This window comes from Lepus europaeus, chromosome 17 (genome assembly GCF_033115175.1).
Source record: "Lepus europaeus isolate LE1 chromosome 17, mLepTim1.pri, whole genome shotgun sequence".
NCBI classification, from domain to species: Eukaryota; Metazoa; Chordata; class Mammalia; order Lagomorpha; family Leporidae; genus Lepus; species Lepus europaeus.
The window spans coordinates 15,826,684-15,851,862 of NC_084843.1; the positions used below are offsets into that span (position 1 = coordinate 15,826,684).

Sequence of the window (25,179 nt, forward strand, 5' to 3'; positions counted from 1 at the left end):
CTGCTGCCTATGATGCTGGCATTCCATATGGGGTTTTTTTTGGAAAGGCAGAGTTGGAGATATACAGAGAGAGAGGTCTTCCGTCTGCTGGTTCACTCCCCAAAGTGGCCACAACAGCTGGAACTGTGCCATGCTGAAGCCAGGATCCCGGAGCTTCTTCAGGGTCTCCCATGTGGGTGCAGGGTTTTTGAGGCCTGGCTGCTCTACTGCCAATCCAGCTCCCTGCTAATACACCTGGGAAAACAGAAGATGGCCCAAGTGCTTGGGCCCCTGCACCAACATGGGAGACCCTGAAGAAGCTCCGGGATCCTGGCTTCAGCATGGCACAGTCCTAGCTGTTGTGGCCACTTTGGGGAGTGAACCAGCAGACGGAAGGCCTCTCTCTCTGTATATCTCCAACTCTGCCTTTCCAAAAAAAAAAAAAAAAAAAAAATATATATATATATATATATATATATATATATATGACTACGGCTGAGCAAAGCCTTTGGAACACAGCAATCAGAGCCCATGGGGTTTCTTCTTCTAAGTGAAAGATGTTTACAATACAGTTTTCTGCACTACCAAAAAGCCAGACTGGACCCAGGAAAGAAAATCAGCAGCACAAAAAACAAATTCATATGTAATGAACAAGTCCTATAACAGAATCTTAACCTCTAAGAGTTTTGGGATAACTATTTCTCCTGATACTTACACAAAAGCACATCAGATTAGAAGCCATTCTACAGTAAAATGATAAACCTCGTAGGAAGTAATTCACTATGATAAAGTTATAAGCTTAATTGTAAGTCCAATAAAAATTCACTAGACAATTAAAAAAGGAACAACCAATACAAGTTACAAGGAAAGCAGAAAAAAATCAGGGTTCATGTACAGTCTGAAGGCGAGGGGTCAAGCACAATGGGAAACAGCTCAGAACATAAGAAAACTCACAGAAGTTCATGGCCGACAAAACCCCAAGTTCCCAGGGATACAGCATTTTTTTGTATTGTAAGATTTCTTTATTTGAAAGATGGGGGGGTGGGGGAGTGTCTTCCATCTTCTGGTTCACACCCCAAATCACAATGGCCAGAGTTGCGTCCATCCAAAGCAAGGAGCCAGGAACTTCTTCCAGGTCTCTGACGTGGGAGCAGGGCCCCAAGACTTGGCCCATCTTCCACTGCTTTCCCAGGCAACAGCAGAGGGCTGGATCAGAAGTGGAGCAGCGGGGACTCAAACCGGCACCCATATGAGATGCCGGCACCGCAGGCGGCAGCTTTACCCGCCACGGCACAGAGCCAGCCCCACAGCATGTTTTTAAGGTCAAAATTAGAGAGACATACCATGGCACCAACTTACTAGAATCCAGAAAGACAAAGAAAACCTACTGCTTTAAGGAATGAAGGATAAGATACTATTCAGATAGAACTGCGGTCAAGTAAAAGCCAACACGTAAGTAAGGGAGAGGTGAAAGGAAAAGAACAACAAGACCGATGAGCCACCACCGCCCTTTCACCGGGAAGGAGCACTGCACTGGAGTCAGGCGACTTAGATCCTGGTTCTATGTCCCCTGGCATCCCAGGGCAACCCCCTGTACCTGTCAGCACCTGTTCCTCCAGGTCTAAGTGGGTAATCTCAATGGTCTCTCTCAGTCACAGGAGTCCACCTTCCAAAGAAGATCCTCCAAAGACTTTTGCTGCTTTTTACATTCTAGACTGAGCACCTACCTATGTCAGATGCCATGCTAAGCAGTGGTAACAGACTATGGTCTTTGCTCGTAGGCCAGATCTTGTAAGGGACAGAAGACACTCAGGTCAGAAGTTACAATGTGGTAAACATTACAGGAGGAGGGAGGCCTGTAGAGAGGGGTGCACAGTCAAGAGGCAGACACAGCTGGGACGCAGGGCCCCGCAGGAGGAGGGAGCACAGGTGCAGCACTATCATGTGGTATCACTCGGTCACTAGAGGCTTGCTCTGCTGCCAGGATCACAGAGGGACAGAAGAGAAGCCACCAATCTGACTGTCAGACAGTCACAGCTAGGCTTAGCAAGGTTCCACTGCTTCCTCCAATTTTTCCTAACTTCCAGTCTTTATTTGTTCTGACCTCAGCAGAGTGACCTTCCTGGAGGTACCCACAGCACCTAGTGAAACAGACGGCCATCGCTGGATGTCCTTGCTCCTTCCCCTGGATCCTCTGCAACATCTGATACACTGAAGACTTCCTCTCCTGGAGGCATTTACTCTCCTGCCGCTTGCATGTTTTTCTGCCTTGTTTTCTCACCTTTCCCATCATGGCTTCTTGCCCTATGTCTTGGTCCCCTGGTTTATCTATCTTTCCTTATTCTGAAAACTTGGGGTTCCAACCATAACCAGTGCTACTAGGCCATTCACTGTTTGCTTTTCTCCTGTGGGGCAAAGCTTTTCAGCAGAGCCGTCACACAGGAGGTGCTCACAGGAGAAAAAAAGGTAACATCAGAAGGCTGTTTCAGTTGTCCATCAATGAGGAGGACTCATGAACCAAGGAAATGGTAGTAGGGGGAAAATACATGCACAAGAGATATTTGGGAAAAAATAAATAAGGAACTGTAAACCAGTAAGACAGGGAAAGGAATGGGAAGTGAGGGAGAAAGTAGATCTGAGGGCGAGTCAAGTCTGCTACTGCAATAGGATGTGTCCAACCAATCAATCTAGCATCACCTGGGATAAATGAGCAAAAAGAAAATGGATTTGGCCTACAACTAACGTAATTGGTAAAGGAGCAAAGTAAAACAGAAATAGATTATAAAAACAATACACTTGATTGGGATTGGCTCTGTGACGAACAGGTAAAGCCACCGCCTGTGACACTGGCATCCCATATGAGTGCAGGTTCGAGACCCAGCTACTCCATTCCCTGCCTGTGTGCCTGGGAAAGCAATTGAGGATGGCCTAGGTCCTTGGGCCCCTGTACCCATATGGATGGAAGACTAGAAGGAAGCTCCTGGCTCCTGGCTTCAGACTGGCCCAGCTCCAGCCATTGTGGCCATCAGGGGAGTGAACCAGCAGATGGAAGCTCTCTCTCCATGTCTCCCTCTCTCTGTAGAAACTCTACCTTTAAAATAAATAAATCTTAAACAAAAAACATACTGGACAAGGTGATGAGAAAATAAAATACTGATGACAAGGGCTAGGTTGTGGTACATCAGGTTAAACTGTCACTTGTGATGCTGACATCCCATGTCAGAGCACCAGTTCTAGTCCCAGCTGCTCTGCTTCCAATCCAGCTCCCTGTTAGTGAGCCTGGGAAAGCAGCAGAAGATGGCCCAAATGTTTGGGCCCCCACACTCAAGTGGAGTGGGAGACCCAGAAGAAGCTCTTGGCTTTGGCCTGGCTCAGCCAGGATCATTGCAGCCATTTGGGGAGTAAATCAGCAGGTAGAAGATATTTCTAACTCTGATTTTCAAATAAATCTTTAAAAACAAAATGCTTATGGCAAAATTTGTTGGTTGTCTTCTGAAGCTAAAAGCAAAAAAAAAAAAAAAAAATCACACACAAAAGTGGACAAGAAGAAACCTCACCCTTACTAGAACAGAGCTTTAGAGATGTATTGCTTACTGGAAAAACTCCCAAGGAAGGAAGGAAGATAAACTGCACAATGTGAGCAAACAAGCCCTCAGCTTAAATTGTTATGAAATTCAATACTTCATGGGGTTGCACTGTGGCATAGCAGGTAAAGCCGCCACCTGCAATGCCGGCATCCCACATGGGGGCCAGTTCAAGTCCTGGCTGTTCCTTTTCTGATCCAGCTCTCTGCTATGGCCTGGGAGAGCAGTGGAAGATGGCCCAAGTCCTTGGGCCCTTTACCCGTGTGGGAAACCTGGAAGAAGATCCTGGCTCCTGGCTTTGGATTGGCGCAGCTCCAGCCATTGTGGCCATCTGGGGAGCGAACCAGCAGATAGAAGACCTTTCTGTCTCTCTGCCTCTCTGTAACTCTGCCTTTCAAATAAAATAAAATAAATCTTAAAAAAAATTAAATACTTCATAACTACCTTGTCAATGAGTAGTCTGGAAAACCGGTAAGTAGAAAAGGTAGGGAAGACTGAGAGAAAGAAAAATTAGTGAATGAAAAGCACCATTTCTGACAAAGTAAACAGACAAGTCATCGTTACCATCAAGTCTTCACAGAGCGGTGGCTGTGCTCTTGGCTCCTAGAGAAGATACTCTTCAATAACTGAAGTCACTATATTGTTCAGTATTAATTTGTATACTCACTTTGATCTGCACTTGGCTTCTTAGAATTCTGTCCTTGGGGTTTCAGGCCATATCCCATTTCTACAAGCACCTGGTCTAAGAGTTTTCCTAAGAAGTGTTAAAGAAAACATATCTCCACTGAGATGGGATACAAAGCATTATAGGAAAAGCATAAGAAATCAATCACACAAATAAGGTCATAGCTATGTTTCAGTAGCTCAGTTTCCATGGGAATAATAATTTGGAATGCCTACATGTAAAAACTGGGATGGGGCCAGCATTATAGTGGGTTAAGCCACCACTTGTGATGCCAGCATCCCATATAGTAATTTGAGTCCTGGCTGCTCTACTTCCAATCCTGTTTCCTGCTAATGTGCCTGGGAAGGCAGATGATGATGGCCCAACTCCTTTGGGAGTGGTCTTTGCCACCCATGTTGGAATATCTCTCTCTCTTGTTTTGCCTATTCCTCTCTCACTGATGCTCCTTCAAATAAATAAATTTTTAAAAAACTGAGACAAAATTCCTTACTCATTGTACAAGAAATGTACAAGATCTCATTTTAAAATTCTGAGTAACAGGAACTTCACAACTACACTTAGAGTACTGCCACTGAAGAAATAAACTTAAGACACAGACTACTTTTTCAGACTAAGTGTGGTTGAAGCAAGGGTTAGTCAGCATTGACATGAACTTCAAATTCCCTGAAATAATATCCAAAAGCTGAAATCACAATGAGAAACATACGAAGACACAAAACACATAATTCTATACTACATTTCACAGCTTACCTGCATTTTCTAGCAAGTCATCTGCAATGCTCGTCTCTTAAAAGTAGATGGCTAGTACCTTAGAAACTAAGGAATTACACACATATACTCCAAGTAATTTAGCAGCAGATGCGAAGCCGGGAATGCAAGAACAAGATTCCAAAACGTTTAGATCTCCTCAACTTCAATACTGTACACTAAGAAAACACAGTTCCTCCAGGGCCGCTTAAAGAAAGGCACGATGACAAGGACGAATGAATGAGAAACCCAAGGATTCATCTCCATGAAGGAGTGGAAATCAGCAGGCATTTGAATGGTCCTATTAAAAGGATAATCTGTTTATCTTCACACTAAGTCCAGCCGTGTAAGCTACCTGATTCTACGAATTCGTGCCCTGTCTTTGTTAGCTGCCAGACGCAGGGAGGGAGGGGCCCAGGCCTCAGCCTCTCTCCTAGTGTGAATGACTCGGAGTTCCCATGGCCTTGCCTCGCGTTTCTGTTTCTTCCCCCAGGAACATGCAGACACAGAGGCATTGTATTAAGCACTCAATTTAAAAAGCAGACAGACTCAGATCTTACCTGAACTTGGCAGTGTAACATCAACGGCAAAGGTAACCATGTCCTCTTGCAAGACTTCGACAATCTTTATAGAGCAGTATTGCTCCATTAACAGTGACTTCATGGTTTGGATGCAATCGCTGCTCCAGCTCCCCTCTGCTGGGATAACACTGGCCACTCTGCACTTTATGGCCTGAAAGATTGTGTGCGAGTTGTTTACAAAAGTTAGGTGTTTAACACATTCCTTCTAATTATTTTACAAAGACAATCTACTCATGCAGGCTACCAATCATCAACTTCCAGCACAATTATCACTTGTCTTCCCCAGTGATCTATTCTATAATGCTTACTTTTGGTTCTGGAGATACAGAAATTCATGAGAGGACAATAATTATCCTCAAAATGTTACCGGAGAAATTGCAGGGTTCTTGTCTTCGCGCAAGAAAGAATTTAGGCGTGAGACAGAGAGTAGTGGGAGGTAAAAGTAGCAAAGTTTATTAGGGTAGGGACATCCGTAAAAACGGATGGGCACCTCTCCAGACAGGACCTGAGAGAGAGTGCCCAGTCGCTCAGACTCGGGGAGAGCGGGGCTGCATGGGTGAGTGGAGAGAACACCTGGCCAGGCCAGGCCAGGCGGGCGGCTCAGCAAAGATGCAGAGAGCTGAGCGCACAGTCCAGATGAGGCTGGGGGTTTTTAAGGAGATGGGTCTTGCTTCCCCACCTCTGCTCCTCTTGGAACAAAGAGCTTTTTGGATGTAAATAGAAAAACTTCTCTTGAAGGTCTGAAACAAAGGACTTTATGGATGCAAATGTTATCAGACCAGAGGAAGGGAGCAGGGTGTTTGAGATGCAGATACTAGGCTGCATCTGGGAGATTGTGGAAAATTTATCAGGCAGGAAGCAGGAGGGGTGAGGGCCTCCACCTGGCAGGTTATCAGGTAGAAGGGGGCAGGGCAGGCAGGATGCGAAATCTGGGCTTCCCCTGAAACATTGTTAGGATGACTTTGAGATGCAGATGCATATAGATGTCTTCTCTTTAGGCCTGTCACACACACATAAGCTCATAACTGACTTCCTACCTAACACAACTACACATGAATTTAAGCCATTTCTAAATAATGCAATAAATATTTAAATGATTGTCTTTAAAGAGCAGATTAAAAAGATGTGCCTGGAAATGTTACCTCCTCGCATCAGGCAGCACTTAGCCAATGAGATCTAACAGAAACGCAGCCAAGATAGCCACCAAGTGTTCATTCACACAGCAGCCAAGACACATGCAACAAAACATGGCAGAATACAACAAGTAAACAGTACACTGCACCCAACAACACATTATCAACTCTCCTCTGAGAAACTGTTAGGAACTTGGGAAGAGAAAGAGACTCACACAAGGAGGAAATAAATCAATGCTTCTGTTTAACTGGCGAATTCTGTTCACTGGAATGGTTTCTGCATTTCCAAAATCAATATATAAGACGTGTGCCTCCTTCTGCAGTGCATCCACATCCTGGATCACCACCCTGTTCCAGGTCTGCAGGTGAACACAGCGGGGCTCTGCTTCACAACAGCCTCTCCCAGAGCCCCTTCCACGGCCCCAGCCCACGCAGACAGGCCAAGGAAGGCTCCTTCCTGCTCAGACGCACTCCAGTCAAGTCAGCTCCATTCTCCATCCTATAGCCAGCCATGCAGAAACCCACCGAGGGAGCTCAAGAGGGCTAGGGCCAGGGGAGTAAAGGGGACCAGTACGGGAGACCGAGGAAGGGAGAGCGGGGTGAGCAGAGCCCGGCTTCAAGCCTTCTCATGCATGACTGAGTGCTCTGGGGTCCATGAGAGGATACAAGCGGCGAGGGCTTAGCCGGCTCACTGAGCTGCTCGCCTGGTGAGAGGTTACCTGATCAGCCGTGTACTTGGCGACACAGACCTCCCCCTTCGCCGGGATATACTCCTCATCAGTCCCCAAACCTGCGTATGTTTCTTTTAAGCTCACAGAAAGCTGGTTCATGTATTCTAAAACTTCTGAAGAATACAACTGCACGTGGAAGTCACCTGGGTGTTTGAATTCGGTAACTGTACCCTTTCAAAGACAGAAAAGAATAATTCACCAGGAATACAAACTTGCATTTCTCAAAGCTTTGTAACTAAGATACAAAAGAGCATTTTTGGGCAACCTTTGTTAAATTAATCAGATAGATTTTGTAGCTACCTTATAAACTCAAAAATAGGAAACGAGGAGACAAAAACCTATACTTCTTGCATTTCTGTCCGTGGAAACTAAATACCTTAATTTCCATGGTCTTCTTGAGCTGTAGACTTCTCAAGTCAGAAAGCATGGTTTTCTCAGCAGAAACAGTTATCTCTTTAGTAACTCCCAGTGGATACCCATTCTGGTTTGGGAAAATACAACAGTGAGTTACCGACAGCACATTTCAACAACACAGCGACCACTGATGCCAGAACCAGGGCCACAGAAGCCCGACTCGTGGGCTCACGCAGGCACACACAGAACAGTGAAGGCCTCCAGCGTCACGGAAGCCACAGCACTGGGAACCATCAGGAATGAGGCCACGACAATGAAGATCATGTATATTTTGTTAAAAAATAAAGCAAAATAAAAAGTGTGTAGGGGGGAATGTGGTCCACTTTTTAAAAGAACGAGTATCTGAGAAAATCAAAACTACTTTTATTAAACCAGGAGCTAAGAGCAGCTAGGCAAACTATAAATACAAGTTGGACATCACAGGTGTTTTTTGGATTAGGGATGATTTGAATAAATGCATCTAGATGGAGGAGAGCTATCTCCACAGACAAGGCTCCTTAGTAACGGGTGTTGCCAGAGGGCAGGTGATCGACAAAGCTCGAGATCCCACGCAGCTGGGGCTGCAGCACCACCTCCCCAACCAGCCAAACGACAGTGTGCTGAGACGCAGCCAGCTCAGGCCTTTTTTAGAAAAAAGTCTGGAAATGAATGATTCTCAAAATTCCCCAAGAGTCACCAAATCCCATCACTAATTTGTTTACACATTTACCACAAAATTTTGGTTTTTAAACACTGGTAAAATGTAGAAAAACATCCAAAAATATTTGTTAGCTTACATTTTCTTAACAATGGGGGAACATTTAAAATTTACCCTACAGACAAAATGTAAATATACACCATACCTCATTTTTCACTTCCACGTTTTTTGTTTCAAAGGGTGATTTATTATCTTCAAGCTTGTGGACACTGAAATAAAATTAATGATTTTATAATAGTACAGAGACAATTAGGAGGAGCAGCCGTAAATCACAATTGTGTCAACTCCCTAATGAACAACATCCAGAAAGAGCAAATGAAGCACCTTCTTCCGGGGAGAACCAGAGTAGTCACAAAATACAATCCCAGGTATGGAATTCCCACCCTGGGTGAGCACAGGCCTGCTGCTTCCAGGAGACAGAGTCAGTCTGCAAGCCTCAACTGTCTATCTGTGCAGCAGAGAGAATCCCTCTCCTACCTACACAGGGTTCTGAGCACCAAACGAGGTCACATGTGAAACAGTTTTGTAAACTGGCAACTGTCACCTGCATAAGATCGATTTGAAAATCACAATTCAGGATGCACTGTCACAATTCCAGCTTATTAAATTTCAGAGAAGCATACATGATGATAAGTAAGACCTGGGGCCGGCGCCATGGCACAGCAGGTTAAAACCCTGGCCTGAAGCACCGGCATCCCATATGGGCGCCAGTTCTAGTCCCAGCTGCTCCTCTTCAGTCCAGCTCTCTGCTATGGCTTGGGATAGATGTGGAAGATGGCCCAAGTCATTGGGCCTCTGCACCCACATGGGAGACTGGGAGGAAGTTCCTGGGGCTCTTGGCTTCGGATCAGCTCAGCTCCGGCCATTGTGGCCATCTGGGGAGTAAACCAGCGGATGGAAGACCTCCCTGTCTCTACCTCTCTAACTCTGTCTTTCAAATAAATAAAATCTTAAAAAAAAAAAAAAAGAAAAGAAAAGTAAGACCTTCTAAAGCTCTAGTTACTGGAGAAAAAAAACTCACTTAAGATTCTAAGTCTTAATATGTATTACCTAGTAAAACTAGATCCACAAAAGCTAAGTTGGCAGAGCCACTGACTTCAGATCTGTACATCTGGTCTATCTCAATAAATAAGGGGAACAACTTCTACATAGCTGTGGCCTGCCTCACTGATTGGGACCCTTATTCAGTCAGGAAAAAAAAAATCCCCTAAGGATCAAAGTATCGGAGCACTCACTTTTGCTGCACAGGTTTGCACACAATGCTGTGAGCCGACCAGTCCCTCCTCTGGCACGCCGTGGAGCAGTAGTACGTTTGCTTGCACTGAGAACACCTCAGTGAACCTGAGGAGCACAACCCATATCACCATCAATGCCGTCTCCCAAATACTTGGCAAGATCGAAACATTTTCAAAGACTACATACGTCAAACATCATCACCTTAACCACACCAAAAAACTAACTGAACACAATCATGCTGTTTATGATTAGGTGTTAAGATTATAGGCTGGTGCCACGCCTCACTAGGCTAATCCTCCACCTGTGGCGCTGGCACCCCTGGTTCTAGTCCTGAGTGGGGCGCGAGATTCTGTCTCGGTTGCTCCTCTTCCAGGCCAGCTCTTTGCTGTGGCTCGGGAAAGCAGTGGAGGACAGCCCAAGTGCTTGGGCCCTGCATCCGCATGGGAGACCAGGAGGAAGCACCTGGCTCCTGGCTTCGGATTGGCGCAGTGCGCCAGCCATAGCAGCCTTCTGGGGGTGAACAGAAAGAAGACCTTTCTCTCTGTCTCTCTCTCACTGTCTAACTCTGCCTGTAAAAAAAAAAAAAAAAAAAAAAAAAAAAAAAAAAAAAAAGGATTATACTTTAAAAAAAGAGGAGGACAGACAGACTTGTTCACTCCCCAAATGCCAATGACCACCAGGTCTGGGCCAAGGCCAAAACAGAGTGCCAGGAACTCAATCCAGGCCTCCCACATGGGTCGCAGCATCCCAGGCACTTGAGCCATCAACATGGGTCTCAGGCTCTCCATCAGCAAGGTGGTTATATCAAACCCAGGCATCCCAATGTGTGATGCAGGTATCTGAGCTGCTATGCCAAAAGTCCATCCTGGGTACACCTTTGAGGGTCTCTCAAAATGCAGAGAAAAATGACTGCATTGATGAAAACATGAAAGGGAGGTCAGACTGGACGCACACCTGACTTTGCTAAAATACAGCCTATCACACACATTACAAAAGGAGTGATCAAAGGAAACAGAACTGTACTATAGTGAAATGGACTTGTGCAAGCAGACTGAAATGGCTTACAAATGGTGAGGGAAAACACACTTAGAGAAATCCAGGAAGATTTTTAAATAGATATTTTAAAAATTCAATCAGTATCCAAGTAGAAAAAAAGGTTATCTAAAAATAAATAAAAACAATGAAACAACAACATAACCAGGAGAGCCTCAAATGCTTCCACCCTAAAAGGAACTGACCAATAAAAACAAAGATGCTGGGACAGGCGTGTGGCGAAGTGGTTAAGTTGCCAGTTAAGATGCCCACATCACATATTGGAGTGCTGGGTTCGAGTCCCAGCTACTCTGCTCCCAATCCAGTTTCCCACTAATGTACACCCTAGAAGGCAGCAGGTGATGGCTCAAGTACTTGGGTCCCTGCCACCCACATGGGAACCCAGATGGAGTTCTAGACTGCAGACTTCAGTCTGGGGCAGGCTTGGCTGTTACAGGTATTTGGGAAGTGAACCAGCAATCAAAGATCTCTCTCCCTGTCTGTCTCTGCCTTTCAAATAAAGTTTCAAAACAAACAAAAAAAATTTTTAAAGAAACATTAAGGTGTCAGTGCTGTAGTTTAAGCATGCATCTGCAGTGCCAGCAGCCCATGAGTGCCAGTTCAAGACCCAGCTGCTCCACTTCTGATCCAGCTCCCTAAAGATGGCCTGGGAAAGCAGAAGATGGCCCAAGTGCTTGGGCCCCTGCATCCACATGGGAGATCTGTAAGAGATCTGACTCTTGGCTTCAGATCGGCCCAGCTCCAACCATTGTGGCCATTTGAGGAGTGAACCAGTGGGTGGAAAAATCTTTCTCTCTCCATCTCTCCGCCTCTCAAGTAAGTAAATAAATCTTAAAAAAAAAAAAATGGGTGTTCATTTCTTTAAAATAAAAGAATAAGCTAAATATTTAAATAACCATGAATAACTGCTCAAGCACACTTATCCTGAGTGAACCTCAAATTAAAAATCACTAGAGGTGGCCGGCGCCGTGGCTCAACAGGCTAGTCCTCCGCCTTGCGGCGCCGGCACACCGGGTTCTAGTCCCGGTCGGGGCACCGATCCTGTCCCGGTTGCCCCTCTTCCAGGCCAGCTCTCTGCTGTGGCCAGGGAGTGCAGTGGAGGATGGCCCAAGTGCTTGGGCTCTGCACCCCATGGGAGACCAGGATAAGGACCTGGCTCCTGTCATCGGAACGGCGCGGTGCGCTGGCCGCAGCGCGCTACCGCGGCGGCCATTGGAGGGTGAACCAACGGCAAAAAGGAAGACCTTTCTCTCTGTCTCTCTCTCACTGTCCACTCTGCCTGTCAAAAAAAAAAAAAAATCACTAGAGGTGCCATTTCACGGTCATGAGAAGGGCTACAACTAAAAAACACTAACACCAAACGTTGACCACAAAGGGAAGTAAGCAGAACTAAACTCCAGTGGGAATGTCAAACAGCTACACCCCTTTGGAAGATGGCCTGACAGTTTCTCATCAAGTTACAGCAGCCCTTAGGCTCAGCAATTCTACGCAAGGAATGTACCCAAGAAACATAAAAAGATACAGCCACACAAGGACTTGTATATAAATATTGAGAGAGCTCTATTTGTAACAGCCCAAACCTGGACTTAACCAAAATGTTTATCAATAGTACAGATTAACCAACTGTATCAAAACACTAAATACATGTAATTGTATCCATCAACCAAAAAAAAAAAAACAACCCAAATTGTGATAAATAACCTTACAATGGAATGCTACTCAGCAATTAACAAAAATAACTGATACATGCAAAATGAATCAATCTCCAAAATATTATTCTTTTTTTAAAAGATTTATTTGAAAGAGAGTTACAGAGAGAGGTAGAGACAGAGAGGTCTTCCATCCGCTAGTTCACTCCCCAGATGGCTGCAATGGCCAGAGCTGAGCCGATCTGAAGCCAGGAGCTTCTTCCAGGTCTGCCACGGGGTGCAGAAGCCCAAGGACTTGGGCCATCTTCTACTGTTATTCCAGGCCATAGCAGAGAGCTGGATCGGAAGAGGAACAGCCGGGACTCAAACCGGTGCCCATATGGGATGCTGGTGCTTCAGGTCAGGGCTTTAACCCGCTGTACCGCCGGCATCCCATATGGGTGCCGATTTGAGTCCCGGCCGCTTCCACTTCCGATCCAGCTCTCTGCTATGGCCTGAGAAAGCAGTGGAGGATGGCCCAAGTCCTTGGGTCCCTGCACCCACGTGGGAGACTGGGAGGAAACTCCTGGTTCCCAGCTTCAGATCAGCACAGCTCTGGCTGTTACAGCCAATTGGGGGGTGAACCAGTGGACGGAAGACCTCTCTCTGTCTCTCCTTCTCTGACTTTCAAGTAAATAAATCTTTAAAAAAAAAAAAAAACTAAGACAAAATTACTTATGGTGAAGAAAGCAGCAGTTGCCCCTGGGGGTCTGGTGACTGGGAAGGACATGAGAAATATCCCCGCGTCTTGACAGGGCTATGAGTTCGTTTGTTTCAAGCTCTGCAAACCTTCACCTCCACAGTTCATTAAAGCAGCACGTGTGAGAGGAAGCAGGAAGAGTAGGAAGATACCGAGGAGGAGGAACAGCTGACAGCTGTTGATGCCGAGCAGCGAGTAGACAATGCGCACACACACCTGTTTACACTTTAGATGTTTAACATTCACCACAATAAAAATGTTTCTCAAATGTGTAGAATAAGCCAACAGGCATCTAGGACAAGATGCTCACCAAACAGGCCGCAGCGATGGCAAGTTGTGGACCGAACAGGCGGTGCCAAGGAGGTGAAGAGCGCTGGGTTACTGATGGACAGAGAGTTCTCAGTCACCTTGTGCAGTTTTTTTGACTTTGTAGGAGGCACATTGTTGCTGGGCTTCTATCAGGAACAGAGAAGAACAGTATTAGAACTTGATAATGAGGCTGGCGCCACGGCTCAATAGGCTAATCCTCCGCCTTGCGGCACCGTCACACCGGGTTCTAGTCCCGGTCGGGGCGCCGGATTCCGTCCCGGTTGCCCCTCTTCCAGGCCAGCTCTCTGCTGTGGCCTGGGAATGCAGTGGAGGATGGCCCAAGTGCTTGGGCCCTGCACTCCATGGGAGACCAGGAGAAGCACCTGGCTCCTGCCTTCGGATCAGTGTGGTGCACCGGCCGCAGCGGCCATTGGAGGGTGAACCAATGGCAAAGGAAGACCTTTCTCTCTCTCTCTCTCTCACTGTCCACTCTGCCTGTCAAAAACAAACAAACAAAACAAACAAACAAAAAAAAAAACTTGATAATGACTTCCTCTTTTAAACACTAGATTCGAGATTCCCTCTTCTGGTCAGACAGAGTACATGTACTTTTCCCTATTCCTGCGATTAAGTACTAAATGCTCTGAACTTGTATACAAAGCAAGCATGAGAGGACAAGGAAAACGGGGGAAGAGAATGTGACAGGCTGGCAAGGGAACTTCTGACCCAAAAAAGGACCTGGTGGCAAATTCTCTGGGTTTCCTTTTTGTCTCTTATATCCCAGACTGGATGCTGCAGAAGCCAGCAACTCAAGCACCAAATGGCACTCACAATGAAAAACCAGCTTCCAGCCAAAGCACCAGGAAAGTGCTAGGCCAGCAAGACAGAGCGCTCACCAGCTACCTGCTGCCTCCAGACAGTCACCACAGAAGACACTGTGGCCCCACTCCCAGCAGCAAAGGTAGAGCAGGAAGCCTGAACTTCCACTCTCGAGGCTATGATCAGGTGCCCCCAAGCCTCTCTCACTGGGGTGGTATCACAGAAGGCCCACAGAGGAGGGACACACCACCCCAGGGGCGAGGCAGCGGCAGACAAGGCTCTCCATGGCATGGGGAACCTGCTCTTCCGTGTGGCAGTAACCAAGTGCCCCAGCCCCCACTGCGTGGTATCACAGGAGGCCTCAGGAAAGGCAGGGTATTTAATCACACTCTATTCCCAAAACCCCCTCCCTCTAATCCACCCTCTTCCCACCCTTGTTGTCAGTAGAGACCACACAGGGATCAGGAATAACGCACCAACCACTCACAGCCAGGAAGGTATTGGGCCTAGAGGAAACTGAAACTCCCACCCTCACCCAACAGAAAAGCTCCCCAGTTGGTGTCAACAGAGGAAGGGGGAGAACTTGGACATCTGCCCCACTTGTTAACAAGATAGCCTCCCCTCACCCACACGGATGGTATCAGAGGAAGCTGATTAAAGCCAAGTTGAAATAGCTATAGAGGTGCAGGCACTTGGCACAGCTGTTAAGGTGCCACTTGGACACCTGCACACCTATCAGAGGGCCTGGGTTCACGTGTGAGCTCGGCTTCTGATTCCCCCTCCCTGCTGAATGCACCCTCTAGGAGGCAACGGGTGATGGCTCGAGTAGCCGAGTCCTTGTCCTCCACATGGGAGATCTAAACTGGCTTCAGCCTGACTCAGGCCCACCTATGGCAAGAATCTGGGAAGTGAACCAGTGAACGGGAGAACTTTCTCTGTCTCTTCCTCTCTGACTTTAAATTTAAATTTAAAAAATAACAAGGGGCAGGCATTGTGGTATAGCAGGTTAAGCTGCAGTTTGGACCACCCATCCCATGTTACAGTGCCTAGTTCAAGTCCCTGGTACTTCACTTCCAATCCAGCTTCCTCCTAATGAGCCAGGGAGGCAGCATATAACGGCCCAAGTACTTGTGAGAGATCAGGATGGAGTTCTTGGTTCCTGGCTTTGGCCTGGCCCAGCCACAGCTATTGCAGCCATTTGGGAAATGAACCAGTAGAAGGAAGATGTATTTCATGCACCACCACCCCCCCCCCCACACACACACACACACTGTCACTCTGTACTCTGCCTTTCAAATAAATAAGTCTTAAAAACATTTTTAAAAAGCCTCATGTGGCCAGTGCTGTGGTGCAGTGGATTAACGCTCTGGCTTGAAGCGCCCGCATCCCATATGGGCGCCAGTTCAAGTCCTGGCTGTTCCACTTCCCATCCAGCTCTCTATGGCCTGGGAAAGCAGTAGAAGATGTCCCAAGTTCTTGGGCCCCTGCACCTGTGTGGAAAACCAGGAAGAAGCTCCTGGCTTCGGATCGGCACAGCTCCGGCCATTGCAGCCAATTGGGGAGTGAACCAGCAGATGGAAGACCTTTCTCTCTCTGCCTCTCCTTTCTCTGTGTAACTCTTTCAAATAAAAAAATTTTTTTAAAAAGCCTCATAAAAATTTTATCAAGTAAAATCCAACAATATGTAAAAGAATTATACATCACGACCAAATGAGGTTTATCCCTGGGATGCAAAACTGGTTAAATATTCAAAATATCAATATAACACACCAAACTAACAGGCTAAAGGGGAAAAAAATCACTACCAATCAGTGCAGTAAAAGCATTTTAAATAATTTAACAACTATTCATGATAAAAACCATCAGAAAAGTAGTACAGAAAACTTCAATTTAATAGAAAGCACCTACAACAAACCTACAGCTAACACTGTACTTAACAGTGAAATACTGAATGCTTTTTAAGAGTGGAAACCAGGCAAGACATAACCACTGTTACCACTCTCATTCAACATAGTGCTAAAATTTCTTGCCAGTGCAGTAGCATGAGAAAAGAAGAAAACAAAAGGCATATATATTGAAAGGAAAGAAGTAAAACTATTCCTACTTCAGGATATGATTGTCTATGCCAAACACTGCAAAGAAACTAAAAAAGATTCCTACAATAAGTGATTTTAGCAAGGTCACAAGATATAAGATAAAACCAAGTCCTATTGGTATAGATTAGAAATAAGTATGGAGGCCAGCACTGTGGTGTAGCGGGTAAATGCCACTGCCTCCAGTGACGGCATACCATATGGGCACCGGTTCGAGTCTTGGCTGCTCTACTTCCAATCCAGCTCTCTGCTATAGTCTGGGAAAGCAGTAGGAGACGGCCCAAGTGCTTGGGCTCCTGCACTCGTGTGGGAGACCCGGAGAAAGTGCCTGACTTCAGATCAGCTCAGCTCTGGCCATTGCAACCATCTAGGGGAGTGAACCAGCGGATGGAAGACCTTTCTCTGTCTCTGCCTTTCAAATAAACAAACAAATCTTTAAAAAAAAATGGGGACACACAAATATAAAAACTAGTACTCACAATCACTCAAAAAATGAAATGTTTATGTGTAAATCTAACAAACCATATATAGACAGGACTTAAAAGCTACAAACTACAAAGTGAAAGAAAACAATGTTTTACATAATTGGAGACTTACATTAATGGATTGGAAGATTCAACACAAAGATGTAATTCCCAAACTGATATACAGGTTTAAAGCAATCCCTATCAAAATCCCAGCAAAAATTATTCTAAATGATCTGTCTGAAGGAAAAGGAACTAGTATAACAAAAACTATTTTGAAAAAAAGTGGGAAGAATCACTCTACCCAATTTCAAGATTTATTTATTATATAGCTCCAATAACCAAGACTGTGGAATTGGTGAAGAGAGGAAAGATTTTCAACAAATGGCACTGGAGCAACTGGACAACCACAGGAATAAAAACTTTGGTGCAAAATTTAAAACACTGAAACTTTTTTTCAAAATAGCATCTTGAGGTCAATAGTAGCAAAATGTTCGTGGACTTGACATCAAAAGCATAATTCCATTTAATTCAACCAAAAATTGATCAACTGTATCCATTCAATTTAAGAGACTAAAAAGAGAAGCTAGACAAGGAAAAAATACTTGCCAATCACATATTTGACAAAGTAACAACTGAAATATATGAAGAATCTTAAAAACCCAATAGCAAAAAAAAAAAAAAAAAAAAAATCCAATTCGAAAATGGCCAAAAGACAAACATCTTATCCACAAGTACATACAGACCACAAGCAGATGTTTAAGATCATTATTCATTAGGGAAATATGTTAAAACCACAATGAGAAAAAAAAAACACACAATGAGGTATTACTACACACCTAGAACAAGGAGTAAAACAAAAATACTGGGGCTGGCATTGTGGCATAGGTTAGGCTGCTGTCTACAATGCTGGCATTTCATATGGGCACCGTTTTGAATCCTGGCTGCTCCACTTCGGGTCCAGCTCCTTGCTAATGCACCTAGGAAAAAAGCAGCAGGTGTCCCAGGTCCTTGGGCCCCTGTACCCAATGTGGGAGACCTGGAAGAAGTTCCAGGCTTCTGACTTTGGTCTGGCCCAGCCCTGGCCATTGTGGCCACTTGGGGAGTGAACCAGCGGATGAAAGATCAACCAATCTCTCTCTTCTAACTCAGCCTTTAAAAAAAAAAAACAAAAACAAAAACAAAAACAAAAAACTAACAACATCAAATGCATCTCACATACACTCTTGGTGAAAGCATTAAATAGTATAGTTGCTCTGGAAAACAATTTGGTGATTTCTTGAAAACAAAACATGCATCTAACTCTATGACCCAGCAGTTGCACCCCTGGACATTTATCCTTACCACATAAAACCCTGTACATGAATATATTGAGCACTATTTTTTAACAGCCCAAAGTGGAAACAAGCCAGATATACTTTGACGGGTGCATGCTTCAACAAGCTCTCTGTATCACAGAAGGCTACTCAGCAATAGAAAAGATCAAAGTATTGATACATATACCAACCTGGATCAATCTCCAGAAAACCACATGAAGAATGAAAGTCAGTCTCAAAAGTTTAAATACTGTCTGATTTCATTTATACAACATTCTCAAAATGGCCAAATTGTAGAAATACAGATTATGAAATGAGTAGCTGCCTGGAATTGAGGAGGAAGATAAGAGCAGGAGGCAGGAAGGTGTGGCTCTAAAAAGACACAACAGGGACCCTCGTAGTGAAGGAACGTTCTGTATCCTGAGTATATCAAGGTCAGTGCTCTGCAGCTTGTCACCACTGGGCAAAGCTGGCCAAAGGCTACCCAGGATTACCACTACTTCTTTCAACTTCACGTGACTCTACTTACCTAAAAGGAAATGCTCTATAATGTTTTTAAAGTTAGTAGGTTAAAGAAAAGGGAATCTGGGGCCGGCACTGTGGCGCTCTAGGTTCATCCTTCACCTGCGGCGCTGACATCCCATATGGGCGCCAGGTTCTAGTCCCGGTTGCTCCTCTTCCAGTCCTGCTCTCTGCTGTGGCCCAGGAGGGCAGTGGAGGATGGCCCAGGTACTTGGGCCCCTGCACCTGCATGGGAGACCAGGAAGAGGCACCTGGCTCCTGACTTCCGATCGGCGCAGCACTGGCCGTTGCGGCCATTTTGGGGATGAACCATCGGGTGGAAGACCTTTCTATCTTTCTCTCACTGTGTAACTCTGCCTGTCAAATAAATAGATAAATCTTTAAAAAAAAAAAAAAAAAAAAAAAAAGGAAGTCTGACCTTGAGTGACACCTACAAATTGAGTATTTCTTTATTAACACAAGGCAAAAATGTGTTCAGACTCTTAAACTAATATGAGAAAGATTAAAAAGTAACTTTTGAGTACTTACTTCTTTGGGTGGTGAATTATTTCCAATATGTAATGGTGATAGTGAGTTTCCTGGGAAGCAAAAACACAATTTCTAATAAAAGCCAAATATTACTTTTTATTCCTGATCATGCAAAACAGCATAATTAAATAGTATTCAAAAAAAAAAAAAAAAAACAGGGTTAGACCATAATCACTTTATAGCTGCATCAGAAACAGGCAACATCCTACTTCTCCTAATGGAAAACAGGAACTCATCAGAGTTCCTTGACCATTGCTCCCTGCTTCTCAGTGTTAACTTTCTCCATCTGGAAGACAGTAATTCTCCAACTTTTTGAACTCATAAAACTCCTTTTACACTCTTAAAAATTTACCAGGGCCAGCACTGTGGCACAGTTAATCTTCTGCCTACAGCACCAATATCCCATACGGGCACCAGTTCAAGTTCTGGCTGCTCCTCCTCCAATCCAGCTCTCTGCTATGGCCTGGGAAAGCAAAGATGGCCCAAGTGCTTGGGGCCCTGCACACACATCGGAGACCTGGTGGAAGCTCCTGGTTTCAGATCGGCGCTGTGGGGGAGTAAACCAGCAGAAGGAAGACCTTTCTCTCGGTCTATTCCTCTCACTGTCTCTAACTCTACCTCTCAAATACTTAAAAAAAAAAAAAAATTACCGAGGACCCCCAAAGAACTTTTATTTACATGGTTTATTATATCTGTTGATATTTACTATATTTATGAAAACTAAGTTTGAAAATATTCATTGAAAAATAAAATGCTTTAATTGTTTACATAGTTTTTTTAAATTTTCAAAAAAAAATTATAGTGAAAAGAGCTTTCCATTTTTGCCCTTTTACTGTCTGGCTTAACAGAAGACTGTTGAAAATTGGGCCTTACACAGGCAGTTACAGCAGAAGTATTTCATGGTCTTTTCAGATAACTGTGGATATTTTAATACTGAAATACAAGTGGTAGTTTAAAGGTTAATCACAGTGTGGACTCTAAGGCCACACCAATGAGCTTTTCATACGGTTACACTAGAACCCACTGACTGGGAGCCAGCATTGTGGTGCAGCAGGTCAAGCTAACAACTTCCACCCGTGTGTACGCTGGAGTCCACGCTACTCCGCTCCCCATCCAGCTCCCAGCTAATGCATCTGGGAAAGCAGAAGCTGGCCCAAGTGCTTCGGCCCCTGCACCCATGTGAGAGGCCTGGATGAAGCTCTGAACTTGGGCCCAGCCCAGGTCTGGCTGTTGTGGCCATCTGGGAGAGTCAACCAGTTAACTTTTAATTCTCTTTCAAATAAGTAAGTCTTTAAAAACAGAATTCATGTGTTAATATCAGCATGCATCTCACCAGGAAACTCTGGCGCTCACAGTGGCAGACACAAGTTTCCCAAAACTCCAATCTGCTCTGAAGTAAACTGATTTTATCACCAGTAGCAAAACAGTCAGTGGTTTTCCCTGAAGTGACAGGCTCACTTTGTTGATTTTTTTTTTTTTTCCAGAAAACGTTGGCTAGATTTCTAGGTCTGAATAACTACTCTGTCATTCAAGTACAAAGGATATTGCAAGAAAAAGGTTCCCCTCAGGTCACACCTCAAATAACCACCTTGCTTTTCCTACTTCAAGTATGCAGAACTTAGGAGTTAATTCACATCCATTACACAAAACACTAAAATACCTGTACAGAGGGGCAAGATTTAATAAAACCAATCATTTTTACTGTTCCATCAAGGACATTTTAAATTGGCACTTCTGTTTAACTCCCAGTGCACGGCTATGAAAAGCTCACTGATCACTGGCCCCAGCTGGCACCCAGCCCTAAGTCGAGCTTCGAGGCACTAGCGGTTCAGCCACCTTGCTTCTGTACCACCAGTGTATAGCCAGGACAAAAAAAAAAAAAAAAAGAAAATCATGTTTGAACGTTATTAGGAAAACAGCCACATTCTGAGAATTACAACACAACCAGGTTAATAAATTGTTTCATAAACATTCAAAGAGACTCAATTCCACTAGATCCTAGTTTCTCTAAAAAACCAAGTTTTCAAAAATCAGACCCAAGGAATGAGGTATCATAGGAAACATGCCTGTATCTTAGATATAGGAGTACATATCCTTGTGAGCTATTAGATGCAAATATTTTGCACTGTGTTTTAAAAAATACGGCCAATCTTTAGGACACCTTTAAAAAAAAGAAAGCAAAGTCAATGCCAGTGCTTAGCACATTTCTACACATCTGCCCGGTCCAATTCTCTGACTGTGGGGAGGGAAAAAAAAATCTCACCTGTAGACATTTTCTCCCCAGGATTCCGTTATTAAGCAAGCCAAAGGTAGTTACTCAGAATCTGATTTTCCCTTCTAAATTAACAATTAAAGGCAAATACCATCAGGCAGTCGTTTGCCAGAAGTGCCAGAAACCTAGACTCAGGAGGCAGTCATCGCGCAGTCCGCACTCACCTGCAGGCAGTGTCTTCCCTTCTGCTCTGGGGCCTACTTCTCCATTGATGCCATTAGGGTGTGACGATGCCAAATTGTCTTCTTGACTCGCCAGATATTGTTTGGTTTGCTCAGAAAGCAAAAAATTGTTCTTTTTAATTATATTCTCTGGGCTTTTCAACCTGAAATTAGGATGGTTATGATGGGCTCTAGGACTTCTCAAAGAATCCCGTGGCGGAAGCTTGCTTTCACCTTTCTCAAAATTAAATGCCTCTGTCATTTTGCAAGTAGACGTTTCCAAATTATTTCTCGGCAGCATATTAACTGCCAATTTCACACAGAAGTCTGAGGAAAGAAATACATTAAAGAGGCAACTTTTAATTACAGAAGTAGAACAGCAGGCACAAGTGACTTCATTCATCAAGTAGACAGAACCAAGCCAGCAAATCTGGCCTAGAGGCATAAGCACGGGACGATCCTCTAAGGATAACCGCAGACTCCACACTTAACGGAATGCAACCACAGACCAACAAAACACCAATGCAAGCCACATCCAAAGACTGGCCTCAGAGTTCAACACGGCTCCTTACTTTTAAAGCAACATGAATGGAGAAGGATTTTTTAACACTTTAAAAGAAATATTTCGGGGCCGGCGCTGTGACACAGAGGGTTAATGCCCTGTCCTGAAGTGCCGGCATCCCATATGTGCGCCAGTTCTAGTCCTGGCTGCTCCTCTTCCTATCCAGCTCTCTGCTACGGCCTGGGAAAGCAGTAGATGATGACCCAAGTCCTTGGGCCCCTGTACCTGCATGGGAGACCTGGAAGAAGCTCCTGGCTCCTGGCTTCAGATTGGCGCAGCTCCGGCCGTTGCGGCCAATTGGGGAGTGAACCAGCAGATGGAAGACCTCTCTCTATCTCTACCTTTCCTCGCTCTGTGTAACTCTTTCAAATAAATAAATCGTTTAAAAAAAAGAAATATTTCCACCTACACCTTAATGACAAACCACATGGACAGTTCTGTTTCAACCTGTTTATCACCTACCATTCTGCCTTCTCAGAGCCACTCTGCTCTATCCTACTTTATGCTCCACCGAGTCCTTGAATTTGCTGAACCCAATACCCAGAATGCCCCTGTTCCCTCGTGCACTGATAATAAATACCAGCATTGCTCACAAGTCACCTCAGCTGAGCCCCTTGTTCAGCTTAGATAGCTCACAGCTGAACTTCCACAAATGGTAGCTTTTACTTTCTGCTTTTAATGTCCCAGCTGTGTGCACCTTTCTCTGAAAATAACTTAGACACAGCGCAGGCCTTCCCTGTTTTACTTGTCACAAGGGGCAGGAGAGAAACCTCTATCCAGGAAATGTGACGGCCCACTGTTTTCCTACTACTCCTGAAGAATACTAAGTGTCCTATCCGGAGGAAGCAAACAACTCTCTACACTGGCCTGTAGCCAGTGCAGCCATCTCTGCAAGCTCACACAGTTCTGCCTATTTTCCCAAAACTGCTCAAAGGAAAAAAAATAAAAGTCGCGGAGGTGAAACTGTGATAAGTAATAACCAAACGTTGCTGAACGTGGGATTGTATAGAAAATGCAGAACAAGCAAGATAATCCTCCCTTTTAATGCCCTAGAACTTCCAACTCATTTCTTATTTTTAGGTTAGGTTCCACTTAATGCAATGACAGCAGAGAAAAGACAATGAAATTTTAAAAATACATAGACATCCTCAAAAGTGGGGCGCTCACCGCGGACCAGATCCAAGGAAGCCTCGTAACAGAAGAACCCTGGGGTGGGTAGCCACTTAGGGAAACCCAGCAGCTGCCGGGAATCCCAACACCTGTCCCAAGAGGCCTAAATTGGAAGAACTGATACAGAACTACAACACTAGATACAGTAACAAAACAGCAATGTCATGTTACAGAAAGAAAAAAACTCGCAGGGAGATGGAGGTGGGAAGGGCATATGAATACTGAGTAGCTCTTGACTATAAGAAACATAAAGGATGTTCATTAAAATATGAAGAGTAACTACCAGAAAAATAGAATTCACACCTTTGAAATCACAGAAGAGTACATTATTAAACAGGAAAAAAGTTGAAGCATGGCCATTAAAAAAAAAATCAAAGTAGCAGAATCAAACCCAAGTGACAGGTATCAGGGAATTAGCCTTAAAAAAAAAAAAAAAGATGCAGGGAGAAAAACATCCAGCTAGATGCTATGCACAAAAAGCACATATAAAACAAAAATTATATGGCATGGTTGAAAATAAGAGGACAAAAAGGTGCTCTGCAAATTACCAAAATAAAGGTGGAATGTTAACAAATAAAACACAAATTAAGGAAGAACATACTGAGGCAAAGATATTTTACAATGATAAAAGAAACACTCTAAAGAAAGAATAGGCAGGAGAGTTTGAGTCACAATAAAATTGCTTTGAGATAGAGAAAGCAAAAACTAAAGGAGAAAAAATTCCATCTACAAGAATAAGGTCCTAACTACCCTAGACACCTGCCAGTCAGACAGAAAACCAGCAGAGGTAAGAAACAGGTTAGTGACACTGAACTGATCTAACAGGGACCAACACAATTAAGAATATTTCCTTTTCCAACACTGAGCATTACGTACTCTATGCTACAAAGATTAAATCAACTCACTCCCCCCCTCAAAAAAAAAAAACAAAAAAACAAAACCCAGTATCATTCAGACCACATCCAGCCATCACCAGACACACACAAATCTCCCTATCAGATTATGCTTCTCAATCTGCCTGCAACAACCACACTCCAAAGCTAACAGGTGTGTCTTGGTTTTTAGTTTAAAATTGGTAAAACATTACAAAGGGATTGACAGCAAACCCTATGACATGAACAATTAAAAACTTACAAAAAAAAAAAAAAAACAACAACAAAACAAAACAAAACTAACAGCACAAAGGAGCAAACATTCAACCTCAACTACAAGCTTCTTAAAAATTCAAACTGAGAGCCGGTGCCGCGGCTCACTAGGCTAATCCTCCGCCTTGCGGCGCCAGCACACCAGGTTCTAGTCCCGGTCGGGGCACCGATCCTGTCCCGGTTGCCCCTCTTCCAGGCCAGCTCTCTGCTGTGGCCAGGGAGTGCAGTGGAGGATGGCCCAAGTGCTTGGGCTCTGCACCCCATGGGAGACCAGGAAAATCACCTGGCTCCTGCCATTGGACCAGCGCGGTGCGCTGGCCGCAGCGCGCTACCGCGGCGGCCATTGGAGGGTGAACCAACGGCAAAAGGAAGACCTTTCTCTCTGTCTCTCTCTCTCACTGTCCACTCTGCCTGTCAAAAAAAAAAAAAAAAATTCAAACTGAGAGAACTTATTTTCTGCCTAGTTCCGGTGCAATTAAAAAGTACACCCATTACTGAAGATGAGCATGAATTAGCACACTCTGCAGAATGCAAATTTGAGTGTGTGTGGGGGGAATCCTAAAAAGTCCCAAATCACTGTTACTCTTGTA

At 44.6% G+C, this 25,179-nt stretch overlaps 1 protein-coding gene across 1 annotated transcript in view; it reads right to left on the reverse strand.

The window, feature by feature from the left end:
- The window catches only part of TDRD1 (tudor domain containing 1), a 38,954-nt gene extending 16,941 nt beyond the window's left edge, over positions 1 to 22,013 (reverse strand). Inside the window, exons 1-10 of the mRNA XM_062215195.1 lie at positions 21,716 to 22,013; positions 19,280 to 19,329; positions 13,539 to 13,683; positions 9,787 to 9,892; positions 8,697 to 8,760; positions 7,817 to 7,921; positions 7,429 to 7,611; positions 6,925 to 7,068; positions 5,556 to 5,727; positions 4,231 to 4,317 (exon numbers count right to left, since the gene is read on the reverse strand). Of these exons, the coding sequence (XP_062071179.1) occupies positions 4,231 to 4,317; positions 5,556 to 5,727; positions 6,925 to 7,068; positions 7,429 to 7,611; positions 7,817 to 7,921; positions 8,697 to 8,760; positions 9,787 to 9,892; positions 13,539 to 13,683; positions 19,280 to 19,329; positions 21,716 to 22,013 (1,354 nt within the window). The remainder of the gene's footprint in view (positions 1 to 4,230; positions 4,318 to 5,555; positions 5,728 to 6,924; positions 7,069 to 7,428; positions 7,612 to 7,816; positions 7,922 to 8,696; positions 8,761 to 9,786; positions 9,893 to 13,538; positions 13,684 to 19,279; positions 19,330 to 21,715) is intronic.
- Positions 22,014 to 25,179: the final 3,166 nt, after the last annotated feature.